The sequence below is a fragment of the Penicillium cosmopolitanum genome (assembly GCF_028827165.1).
Source record: "Penicillium cosmopolitanum strain IBT 29677 chromosome Unknown utg000006l:49.0-5199605.0:1.0-5204138.0, whole genome shotgun sequence".
Lineage (NCBI taxonomy): Eukaryota > Fungi > Ascomycota > Eurotiomycetes > Eurotiales > Aspergillaceae > Penicillium > Penicillium cosmopolitanum.
In genome coordinates this window covers 3294487-3307586 of record NW_026622676.1, presented here as the reverse complement: position 1 = coordinate 3307586, position 13100 = coordinate 3294487, and the positions used below count along the sequence as shown (strand labels likewise).

Sequence of the window (13100 nt, the reverse complement as noted above, 5' to 3'; positions counted from 1 at the left end):
GTCAAACCGCTGCTTCGGAGCATCTTACATGCGCCATGATGACTTCCCATCCACAGCCCCCTTTCCCATCCATAAATATTCTCCAGAGTCAAAGGCGTTAAATCATAGCCTGTAGTACGGCTTACCTTTTGACAGGCTTGGCGGTCTCAGTGCTAGGGCTACCGATTGGGAATGATTGGGTAGGCTCATACGCGAGCAAACAGCACCCTGGTATTCAGACAGCCCGCTTTTACCGCCAGATCAAGAAATCGACTGGAAACGCCGGAGATACTCGGATCGGTAGTGATGCAATCACCCTGAAACTTCTGGGTGAGGCGCTATCTTGGTCGGGGAACTGGATGTGACAGCGGGCGAGCACTGACTGGGGCGTCTGTAGAGGGGGGTGTGGGGGCGGGAGATGAGACAGGTGTGGGATGAACTAGATTGGAGTTCAAGGAGGGGGAGAATTGCAATTCTTCCTTGATCTGCAGATGATGCCTGTCCGTGCCAGTGCAGTTCTGGAACGGCGGCGTAAGAGAGATGGTTCACCGCTGGAGTATAGAGAGTACAAATGTAAACAAAGTACCTCTTTCGCTCTCGCTCTCTTCGGCCATCTGCTCCTATCTCAGAAAGTTAGGAGGCCAAGGCTGTAGTGAATGACTTCGTATCGATCGAGGACAGGAGATTTTTGGATTGCGATCAGACAAGGCCTAGGCAAAGGGATGGCAGCCAAAGTCTGTTTTGTTCGCCTACGATCGAGACCGTCGTTTCTGAAGTGCATGGGCAAAATCACCAACAAAGGTACATTGAGGCAACCGTCGTGTTGGATTGTATTTTGGATATGAGAGGAAGGGACACAGGAGGCAGACAGAACCTCGTATGTCTGACGAATATCGGATGATCGCTGGCCGTACTCTATTTGGTTTCTCGGGTCGCAGACAGGGAGGACGAGGCTGGACGCCCCGACTAATGCACCGGAGGTAAACAGCCGCCGCAGCCTAAGTACGATCGATCAATGATGTGCAGTCATCGTCCACAGATCGGACTGGCCTCGAGGGTGTCTACGTCATGAGGACCAGCGCGGGTCCGCCATCGTCTCTGGAGGGGTTGTTGGACCAGGGGAGAAATAAATTGATGGGGGAGTTCTTTGTGTCAGCTGGGATGAGCTAAGAGCGGCAAGAGATTTGCGGTGCTTTTGTTTTCAAGCCTACTATTGGGCTAGAATTGGGACCGGCGTCGTCTCCACTAAGGTGATGCGGGTCTACAAGGAGCACTGACCAGCCATTAACGAGAAACTGCTCCTCCCAGGAGCCACCGGCCCGCGGATTCTCGGACCGGAGACGCTAGTCAACTAGTGGGCTGTCAAAAGGGCCCGGCTGCATGGAGACTGCTCCACCTGAACCCAGCCAGAAGGTCCTATCATCGATCATCCGCGCCCAGGAACCGTCCAATTCTGGAAACTCGACCGCCAAAGATACTGCGTGTGACCTTGATCTCACATCAAACACACCATGGGGAGGCAGATTCTCATCTATGGCGGTTTCAGGAAGCGATTCTATTCTCGCGAGGCTTCGATCAGCGAGATATCCCGTACTCGATACGGTCGCAAAGTACGACAATTTCCAAAAGTACGGACTATCATTAGTCTAGAGCCGACGATCGAGGAGGATTTTGTAGTGAAGCAGCCAATGTTCATGCAAGCCAGCTTCCCCTTTCTCAAATTTGCTGGTGGATCCAGTGGTAGGGGAATGAGGTTGACGGACACCTTATACGCTACGCTATGTACATTTGTATGCACGCAGGTTTCTGTTCACCCTTTGCTAACGATAGATTAGTATTGCACTGCGAGCAGCTTTCCCCGGCCAGGCTGGGGGCCGAGCGAGGAAATACGAGAGCACATGACTTCGGAACTAGTATGAGGCTCTCGATACTATTGAGTGACAAATTCACGATTACGTACTGTAACTAGCGAGACCCAGAAGACTGATTCAGCAAAAAGCAAAGCTGAAACCGCAGGCAATAATTCCAATGGCACTTCATTACGGAGCACTCCAAGACTGCATTATGGCCCGGCCCGCGGAATTAGGGTTTCCCACAGTCAGCAGCCCTACTGCAACCCATGCACATATCTTCTCTCCGTTAGGGCATTGGGCCCTGCAGGGATATATTGGATATTTTTAGGGAGTATTGAATTAAAGGATCACAGCTGCAATGTTGAGGGTACGTGGCTATTGTACGAAGTACTAATTTAGTTTTCCATGCCTTCGCTGCATCAAGACAATGCAACCCGTACATTTGTTCGATCGAGAGTCTCCAAGGTTACGCACTTACCCCTGGCCATTATAAGCGCTTTGCAGCTTGATACGCCAATGATGATCAGAGTTCGCCTCACTATTGCCGGCAAAAGCCATTTTGAAGCCAACTACCTCGCGATTAGCTCTCGCGGGTGATGCGGGTGTGGGAAAGGGGAAGAATTGGGGCGCTCTCAGAGCCCGACCGCGTGGGAAATGACACCTGGTCCTTGCCCGCACCGAAGCTTATGAAGAAAGTACGAAATTCACGGCCCTTTTTTACCTTTTTAATACCACCGCTGCTGCACCATGATGCCGGGTCACTCTGGTGGAATCTAGTGGGCCTGGGCCTTGGGATCGGCCTCGCTTCGACCTCCGCTTGGGATGGCGTTGAAAGTGAACCCGCCCTTGCTTCAAGGTGACCACGGAAAACGACTCCGTGCGCAGTTCATTCCTGATTCTCCACATGGACATCGTTCGCAGTATGCGGGTTGGAAGGGAGAGGGGCTGCCATGTGTTTGGGCGAGATGGTTGATGCATGTCTATAAACGATATAGATCAAAACCTTGGAGGGTATACAAGGCATGTATCCGTACCTCGGCAGACGTACATCCACTAATACCCCTTTGAATCCTAGCTCACACTACAGGTGGATCATAGTGGTACCAAGGGGACAGCACAATGGGAGAAGACCCCGTCGGAGGGATCCCCGTCCCAGTTACCTGGATAGCCAAACTGGAGACCCGCGGCCACCCACAGTCCTTGAGCGAATCCCACCCCATCCTGAGTCTCGCATTGATCTCTTACTGATCTTCGCAGCTCGTCTGGCGCGGACCTTCAATTCTCAGCCAATCATCAGAGCTTAGTCCATCGCACTGTCCATACCCTAACTCTCAATACGGCAATGGTGGAAACTCTCCGGTGACGCTAAAAGGTTCCCCGTGGCTTCATCCTCGAAAGCTTCCTGTGCATTGGAAACCCACCAGGCTGGATAACCGATGCTGCCATGGTGTGCATAATCGACGGTCCGCAATATGTAACTCTTTCTTAGGTTGGTAAATCAGACGGGACGAACATTCCGCCCTTCTAGCAGAGCTAATCGCATCTCCACCCATCCACCAACACGCCAAATGCAAGCCTCCCACTGGCAAAGCAGAAAGCAGATTTGAAATATAAATGCACACCACTGCAGCCACGGACAAATTTCCCGAAACAGTGGACGAGATCGTCCCTGAGATCTTCCTCCCCGCGCGCCCGATCGAAGGGTGCAGCTTCTGAGTGGCTGAAACAATGTCATTCTGCCTCATGATGGCTGGGACCTCGTCCAAATCCTTGAATCATGCGCTTCTTGGAATCCAATGACAGTTTTGCGTCCAGATATAACACCGAAATAGGCCTAACAAAAAAAAGCAGTCTAAATTTGTAGCTTCGTCATCCAGGATTTCCCTGTTCCCAGCGCGCCGGAATGCTGTTCCCACTTTGCCGGGGAGGCCCGGCCCACGCGAGCGATCGGTGGCTGGGATGATGGAATCTAGCAGAAAATAATGGAGTCTGATGCGAACCCGTGGACTGTTACTCCATTTGCCAAATTTTACCTGCTCGGTAACAAATATCTAATCCAGATTGGGTTCGTTTAGAAAATTCTTCTTCGGCGATATTCGTTTCCTCGGGTGCTCATTGAAAAACTGCGGGATATGAAGAACTGTATCCACACAATAACCCACTCGGTTCCACAGAATACCTAGGTATACTATCGTAGTACCTGCCACAATAGTGAACATCCACTTTTTGTCAAAGGCAACTCGCTCACGCAGCCGGGGAAGAACCTGCACCTGTTGTACGATCGAATTCGCCGATGCAAGGTACTCGGAAAGAGCATGCCAATGCGGAGGCACAGTGGCAGCCCCGAAAGCATATCGCGGTAGCGAAATAAAAAGATCTCACCACAAAAGGATCTTGGCGTAAGCTTTCTAGCAAGATCTGAGCTCTGAATCCGCAGTCCGGGTTCTCATCGCGGATCATATGCATCAGCATCCCTGTATCTGGACCCGTGGGTATGCAGCTAGGAAGAAGACGATTGTCCCTCCCATTGTGTGCGGCGTGTGCCCCTCCTTTCCCCACCAGGCCAGGGCTGAAAGGAAGATCTCACAAAGTATGAAGGAGACCGAGTTTCCATCGTGGATTGCGGCCCCGGACCCGGGGTTAATGCAAATCATACTTCAGGATGCTGTTGATAGACGTCTCTGCAGACGCTGTGCAACGTCTCCATATATTCTAGCAACTCGTAGAACAGGATTCTAGTCGATCGAGAGGGGAATATTATGAGGCTGGCTGGACCTGGTACCGTGTACCAGGTTCGCCCAATGCGGCTGCTGGCTTATGACGGCGATTCACGGACCTTGTTGGTGGCTGCGTTCACATCCTTGATTTTTATCTGCAGGCACAAAGTACTCTACAGTAAGAACCACTCTACCACCATAGCCATGCAGCTCGGTCAGATGAATGTGGGGAGGCCCGTCTAATCGTCGGGAATTCCGGTTTCTTGTCAGGAACATGGTGAGTAAATTCGTGCAGCGTCACACAATCAACCATCTAGTCATCAGATCTTCGATGAGAGGAAGAAAAAATAGCATTTGTGTACCTCGTACAAAAGAATAAATTCCCCGCACTCGGACATGCTCGGCTGTATCTTTGCAGAGCAAGAAAGGCAACGGTTTCAAGATCAACGCATCAACTGACCAACCCCGCCGGTCAGCGCGAGTAGTATCGGTTGGATGATATTGCAGAGTAACCATGCGAGATTGACCTGCTATCGAATTAGGCATTTTGGCTCTGGACATGACAGTCCTGATATTGCCGAGTCACCTGCGATCTCGGGTACGGAGGCCCTGATTGGATCATCGGCGTACTCTGTCCCTTTTTGATCAGATTGGGGAACGCACTCGACGTTTCCCCGAGGATTAAGCACTGACCCCTACCTCCGATCCCCTTGCCTGGGCCCTCGATAGCTGAAACGAGCCTTGTCCAAGCGAGAGGGAGCTTGCTTCCGTACCACTTCTATTGGCCTGACCAATCATGCTTTCAAGTCCCCAGCAACACTCATTGGGTAAAAGGTGTTCCCGAAGAAGGTACCTTCATACATGCACTCCATAACGAAGAGATGCATGACCAAACGGAGCGGAGGGCCAGGAGAGCATCTCACTAGGTCCTGAACCACACAAAATAATTTGACATGCAACACTGTCCCACACCAGACTTGATATATTGAACTGGTCACTTTTTGTGGACCGAATCCCTCCGTTCAGACTCAGGAACCATGCGACTTTCTCCATGGCACCCTTCAAGATTCAGTTACGTATGCACACCACAAAATTAGAATTTCCGATCAGATTACTCACTTGTGCAACCCCTTCGACAACTCGATTCACTGCTCATTCTCTTTCCAAAGGGAGAAGTTAGAATTTGCCTCCTCCGAATTGTACATCGAAGTTAATCGGAAATCGCATCGGAGGTGAATCCAAATCGCTCGACCTTCTCCTGGCTCCTGCATATTCACTACCTGCTACTAGTAATGGCACCTATATTGCACATATACGAATATGTGTGTGCTTACAATTCAGTGCATATTTCGTCGCGTGGAAGGACTCCGTCCGCAGATACTACGCAGATACGTAGCCTCCGGCAAGGGATGTCGTTTGCCACTATTGATTGCGTATAGGCAGAATTATTTCCCCGTAATAACATACATAGCCACTATACTCAAGCCATCATCGGCGAGAATTGTAAGTGCTTTCCGGATTTATTCTTAGAACATGAACGCTGGCTCGAGCTTTGAAGGAAAGGTGGAACTTCTGGTGGCGGTTGCAGATAGCCATGTCTGGACTGTGTGGGAATCGCTGCAGGTATGGTGAGTTCGGGTGTGAACTCGCTCCAAACTTCCCCGCAGAAACTTCATGAGTTGAAAATTTTTCATGTCTCTGCATGGGTGCTTTGTACTTAGTCTAGTATCACCTCTGTTGGACTGCAGGCGCCGTGGCGGGCGGCCAGGTGGCAGGGATTGTTCACCGCTACAACCGACCCCAAATATGCCCAGCTAGTTGACGCTGATGGAAGAAAATCCTTCAAGGCTTTGATATCAAATTGACACCGCCATGTTTGGTCCTCGACACTACTGCAAGAAACGCTGGCGAAACTGGATTTGCAAGGCGCCAATTGGAATTATGTCATTCTGTATATGCAACTAACGTTTTGTTGTTGTCATCCTCTGGACACCGACAAACTGATCGAAATTTTTCTTCTCTTCTCCCATATGTGCTTCAGGGGTGGTGTATGCACAAAGTACAAAAACATGAAACAAAGCAAAATAACGCTGTACAAGGACCGCAATATCGGTTCCAATAACAAAAGGGGCAGGGGAATGACAAAGCACTTTTCTGACCAAGCGAGTTGTCAAGCCAATCAGTCGCATTCGATCATGTTGCATTGAAGGCGCAAGATAATTGAAACACAGGATGGCTACGGAGGGGGGCTGAATGGGGTTGTTTGTCTTGCGTAAATTTTTCAGAAATCTTTGGGCCATGTTTGCTGCAACTCTTGCCCCTGTCAAGGGTGTGCGAGGATGAGATGACCGGGGTATTGCATTCGAAGAAGCGCCTTCCCGTATTGGAGCAAATTGGTCATCCATGCACAAACAGCCTGCGCCACACGCAGGACCTCTCAATGCGGTCGGAAATGGACAAGACAAGCAGACAAGAAACATGACCCATGCAGGCAGTATGTGATTGGACACTCGGAATGTAGACTGACTTAGCGATCGGACCGAGTGGTCCAGATCAGGCCCGGGCTCCCCGAGCCATTCAGATTACGAAGGCTTGACGCCTCCTTGGGTGCGTAGGTGTGAACAGGCTAGCTGAAGACCCATTGCCACATGACGCGTGAACTTAATCAGTGCTAGTCAAACCCCGGTATGCTTGTCGTTATTGAGAGGAGCCTGCGATGCCATCGCTGTCCAACAGGCCTGCCTCCTTCGCGAGGTCGTAGAAGCGGCCACCGCGCTTCACTAATTCAGCGGGAGTGTCGAATTCAGCAACACGGCCCTTGTCCAAGACAATAATGCGATCGGAATCAATGATCGTGTTGATACGATGCGCAATGGTGATGATAGTACGGTCCTGGAAGATGCTGCTGCGTAACGTGCGCTGCAGCAGTGCATCTGTCTCCACGTCCACTGCCGCGGTCGCCTCGTCCAAAACCAGGATATTGCTTGGTGTGAGCAAAGCACGGGCGAGAAGAAACCAGCTGGCGCTGGCCTTGACTCAGGTTGGAGCCACCTTCTTGGATTTGAGTGTCGAGCTGGCCATCCATCTGGGCGACGTGCTCCTTGAGCTTGGCATGGTCTATGATAATGCAGTTAGTATTGCTCCATTGGAAATATCGGGTAGAACAGTAATATATCCATACCTAGTACGCTCCAGAGCTCTGTGTCATCATGAACGTGTCGGGGGTCCAGGTTGTCGCGCAGAGTACCCTCAAACATGGCAGGGTCCTGAGGGATGATAGCTAGGCGACCGCGGAGGTCGAAGAGGCCAGTCTTCGAAACATCAAGCCCGTCAATGCTATATACACGTCAGTTAAAGACCTTAGATATAATATGATCCACGAATCAAAACTTACTCAATGCTGCCACTGGTTGCCTCGATGATTCGGAACAGAGCCAGAGTGAGAGAACTCTTTCCAGCACCAGTTCGTCCGACAACTCCAATCTTTTCATGGGGTTTGATGTCGAGGGTGATGTCCTTGAGGACCAGGTCAAGGCCCTCGCGATAGCGGGTGCTGTAGTTCTTGAAGGAGACAGAACCCTGAGCAGGCCAGCCGATGGCAGGACGACGCTTGAAGATAACTTCAGGGGCCTCGCTAGGAAGGTTCGCATACTCCAGCACTCGCTCAACAGACACGATATTGGTCTCGACCTCAACAGTTTGGCGAACGATCCAGTTCAAGGACTGTGTGATTTGAAGAGCATATGACATGGCCAAACCGACCATACCCGCGGTGATGCCGCTGCCACTTGCAACGGAGAGAATGGCAAGTCCAGCGGAGGCCAGGATGATGATGGAACCAATGAATTCCAGCCTCACGGCCAGCCATCTGTTTGCACTGATAGATGGGAAGTAAGCACGCAAGTTGGCATCCATGCGCCATTCGTTCTCAAGGGCAAAGCGGTTTTCCTGTTTGTAGGCACGGATAGTACAAATACCACCGAGCGATTCCTGAAAATGGGCAAAGATGGGGCTTCGAGTGACACTGTCCAGACGCTTCAACTCACGAGAAGTTCGCAAGTAGTATTTTTGATAACTGAGATAGACCCAGCCCAGAGGGAGAACGAATAGCAAGAAAGCTGGGGTCGATGTACAAATGACAGTCATGGTGAAAACGGCGCGAGCAGCGTTGGCGAAGAGCATGTTAAAGGTACGCGCAAGGACCTCATCGACACGGTACACATCGCTAGAGAATCTGTTCAGGATGCGACCTGATGGGGTTGTCTCGAAGAAGCTCATAGGAGAGCGGAAAATGGCAAAAGCCATGCGCTCGTGGAGTTTGCGAGAAGCCTCGATGGAGCAGAAAATCCAGAGAATCAAGTTTTGGACGATGACGAGGAGAGACGAGCCCAGACCAAAGGCTAGATAGACACCAATGAACTTGCCGACACTAGCATTTGCGCCATGTGCCTCGTTAGCTTCCGTCCAGCTCTTCAGCCAGAAGTTTCCAAGTACTTGGGCGGTTTGCGAAAGCAGAAGAGCCAGCAAGTAGAACGAGACCGCCACAATGTTGCTATTCTTGGCGTATTCTCCGTAGACGCTCCATTTAACTTTGCCTTGTTGAGAGGTCTCTTGGGTCTGCTTGCTCTTGAGAATGTTTTCTTCATCTCCCAGCTTGCGACGTGGGCCCTGCCAGGTTGCAGTACTGGCTCGCCGCAGAGTAACATGGCTAGCCTTGCGCTGGGGACTACGCCCACTCTTAATGGGGACGAGAGAGCCCGGCTGCTCGAGTTCTTCACTGTCGGGGTCCTCTTCATCATCAAGCACAGCAGTAGACTCGGAGTTTCCAGGGCTGGCCAGATCATCGTCGGATGCATCAGAGCGTTCGTCGTCTGATTCGGCAAGGTTGGTCTTCACAAGATTGGAGATTTCGCCCTTCATTGCCATCAGTTGTTCATATGTACCCTTTTCAATGATAGTCTTGTCACGCAGCAGGCCAATGAAGTCCGCTTCTTTGAGGACGGTGATAGCGTTGGTAGCCAAGATTCTTGTCTTTCCAGCCAAAATACCAGAGCTACCGAGAACCTTGTTGATGATGTGGCGACCGACGTGCTGATCCACGGCAGAAAGAACATCGTCTAGGAGGTAGATATCGGCACGTGCATATACTGCTCTTGCGAGTGTCAAACGTGCCTTCTGTCCTCCAGAGAGTGAGATACCACGCTCTCCGACTTCTGTCTGATCACCATCGGGCATGATCTTAAAGTCATCGATCAAAGCACAGGCCTCGACCGTCAGTTCGTAGAAGGCTGGGTCCCATCGGTGACCAAATACAATGTTCTCACGAACACTAGCATTCATCACCCAGGGTGCCTGGGCGACGTACGCGACACGTCCACGCACAACAACTTCACCATGGTTCTTCCAAAGTTCTCCCAGAAGTGCTTGGAGCAGGGAAGACTTTCCTGCGCCGACACGGCCAACGATGCAGCTAAGCTCACCTTTGCGGGCGCTCAAATCGATATTTTCGAGGACCGGGACTCCGCTATGACGGTTCCAAGTCCATGAAGCATCACGAACGCGGACTGACTCGTCACCAGTATGTTCGACAGGGTCCTGGAAAACGACAGACTCGGTCTGCAGTTCCTCTGCGGTAAAATAATCCACGAGACGTTGCACAGCCACGGTTGACTCAATTACAGAGGTAATGACCATCGGTAAGATCGACAGGGGAATGTGAGTAGGTTGAATAGAGTCAGGGCAGGGAAGACGATCTCGGTGGTCAGGGGCTTGTCACTGGTAAGGACAAAGACGGTGAAGGTCGAGCAGGACACAAGAAAGGGGGTAGACTGCCAAGTGAAGTTTGCAATAGACTGGGTCGCACCAATCTTGCGGAGTGTGTTCAGTTCAAGATCATTTCGAATGTGACTGAGCTTGTTCATGAATGCAGTGTTCCAGGCATAGAGCTTGATGCTCTTAATATTGTTCAAGATTTCAGTCATCAGGCGAGTACGCGAATCCTTGTTCTTCATCTGCTTGATCTGGAGCTTCTTCATCATTCTAGCGATGACACCGTTCAGTGGGATCATGAGAATCATAACACCGACACCAGCAAACATGCTTGGCCCGACAAGCTGGTAGAGTGACAGCATACAGAGGACGATTTGAAAGGGGGCAGATAACAACTGTGTACCAAATTGGGTGAGGTCAGCGAGTCGCTGCTGATCCACGGCCATGTGATTGACGATGTCGCCAGTAGTCTTGGTGGCACGACCTTCGCTGGAGAGACGGAGGGCCTTCGAATAGATCAAAGCAGTCAGAGACGACTTGACGCGCATGCCTGTATCGAAAGCACGTTGGAAGTACTGGTGGAGACAGCTGGTCTGACAGACGGACACGAAAAACATTGCCAGTGCGATCGCAACGCCTCGGATGACCGGTTGTGGATCCGGGCGTCGGTATGAATCAATGAAAGCGATCAAATAACGAAGAAGCTGCGGCTGAACAAAGGCAAGCATGTCGCTAGCCGATTTAATGATTGTACCACGGATGTATGGACCACCGAATGCCTTGAAGAGAGCGATCCACAGGGACGGCTTCTTCTTGTCGAGTTCCTCCTCCCATGCCTGGCTTAGGCTATCGAGAGTAGCACGAGTAGCGTCTCGGCGACGAAGGTTCCAAAGGTCATCCTGGGTAAGGTAATTTTCATATCCAAACTTCATCAGCGGTGTCATCCAACCGAAGGTGAGAACTGAGAAAATATCCGCGTAGTTGTAAGGGCATTCATCCTCGTCGCCAAGGGCATCGTACGCACTCTTCTTTTTGGCGATAAAGTATTCCAGAATAAACTCTAGCAGCCCAAGTCCTAGACTGATGTTGATGCAGACAAAGTATGGGAGCTGGTCCACATAATCCTTCCGGTCGACGAGGGAATGCAGCTTGATCGCATAGGCGATATTGAAGAAGAGCCAGTAAAAGAGAACCACGCCGTTAGGCTGGCGACTCCGCCAATGCTCATAATATTGCACCGCAAAGATGACGCCCAAGGAGGCAAACGTGAGGAGCGAGGACCAGAAACGGAAGTCGGCAAAAAAGGTCTTCGGCTGGGTTTCGGCTTGCACGGCTGTTTGAAGGGCCGTGACGAAGAGGAGTGCGGCGAGGACAGCCTATAGAAATGAAGAATGATTAGTACATGCAGTTTCATGTATTTTCCCGAGATGGCAGCCCGGGTGAAGCTCTGTGGGGATCGACATACCAGCTTGGCATAGAAGTGCCAATTCTTCGAGACAGGTTGGGGAATACGCTTCTTCAGTAGGAGATAGAGCGCGCCTGCGCCGCCCAGTGTGCCCCAAATAGCGACAAGGGCCACGATCGCATCTATAAAGCACGGAGTGAGGTGGAAGCCCAGTGGGCTCAACGGACCCCAGCCCTCAGCATCGCTGCAGAAGGCATGTTGCGGGTGTGGATGATGTTGGAAACTTAAAGCCGAGTCCAGGTGTGACTGAGACTGCGACTGCGAATGGTTCCCTGGGTAGGAAACCCCCAGGGGCACCTGGGAATTGCCATCTAACATCTTGCAGTCATGCGACAACAGACGCCCTGTTTGACCTTGTAGTTCAGGAACCAGAAGAACTTCAACTTAAGGGAAGAAGAGAGGAGGCGGCGGTGTCGGAGAGCTTTCCAGGCTGCTTACTAAAAGCCGAACTTCTGACGCTTTCCAAAATGCGTAAATCCGGGCGGACGCCCCACCAGTTGGTTCCACTGTTTGAATGGGTCGGGACAGTTTTGACTTGGTGCTAGGAATCCATTCTTCTGTTATTGAAAGCAGCTGGAATGAACCTGAACAATACTATCACCGATGAGTCCAAAAAGCGGACTCCGAACCCGCATCTGGTATCCCAAGTCACGTGATGGTGATACTATGCAAACGGCATCAAATCAGATCCCCCAATTCATCATCTTCATTTAGGCTCTTGCTATTGGTCGATCTTAGTTCTTTAGTTGAGTTTAATCGAGTTGTAGTATGCGATAGAAAAATAAGTATCTTCGGTGAAGGTTTTGACAGTAATTGGTTTGCTTGGTACTATATAAAACTGCCCCAGGTGCCAATATATATGTATAGACCCACATCACTTTACTTTTTCTACGCAGTTTCCAAGGCCACTCCAGGCTTTACTTCTGAGTCGTTTTTCACCAACACCCCCCTTTCACGCTTCATCAGAGAACCTCTCTGCCAAGCTTCATTTTACCGCGCTAGTAACCTTGGAATGCTTGCCTGACCAGCTCATCCAACCGAAACCCGGGAAAGCCAGATGGCGGCCATGCGGCAGGGATGACGCCATCTCGAGACATTCACGTGTTTCAAGTCGCGTCGACCACGTTCTTATAACAAGCGTGAGACAAACATGTTTTGTAACATAGTACTAGTTATCGGACAGACCATCGCCTTTGGAATTTATTATCGCTGTGAACCTTGGAATCGAATTCCTAGTCATGCCCAGGTAGATTGGTACACTGCAAGTCACTTCACCGCCTCACCGATTCTGTTTACTGGATGGCTACTCCCCCTGGC

At 50.9% G+C, this 13100-nt stretch overlaps 2 protein-coding genes across 2 annotated transcripts; one reads left to right on the top strand and one right to left on the bottom strand.

Annotated features, from left to right (window-relative positions):
• Positions 1-6082: 6082 nt before the first annotated feature.
• N7509_005752 (uncharacterized protein) lies at positions 6083-6414 on the top strand (the record flags this gene model as incomplete). The annotated part of the gene is made up of 2 exons (XM_056630389.1): positions 6083-6177; positions 6276-6414. 2 exons carry the CDS (start codon positions 6083-6085, stop codon positions 6412-6414), a joined length of 234 nt encoding a protein of 77 aa, XP_056489691.1.
• An 832-nt stretch (positions 6415-7246) lies between these two features.
• N7509_005751 (ATP-binding cassette glutathione S-conjugate transporter YCF1) lies at positions 7247-12101 on the bottom strand (the record flags this gene model as incomplete). The annotated part of the gene is given in 6 exon segments (XM_056630388.1): positions 7247-7532; positions 7552-7666; positions 7731-7885; positions 7944-10219; positions 10300-11694; positions 11784-12101. The coding sequence occupies 6 exon segments, from the start codon at positions 12099-12101 to the stop codon at positions 7247-7249; spliced, it is 4545 nt and encodes a 1514-aa protein (XP_056489690.1).
• Positions 12102-13100: the final 999 nt, after the last annotated feature.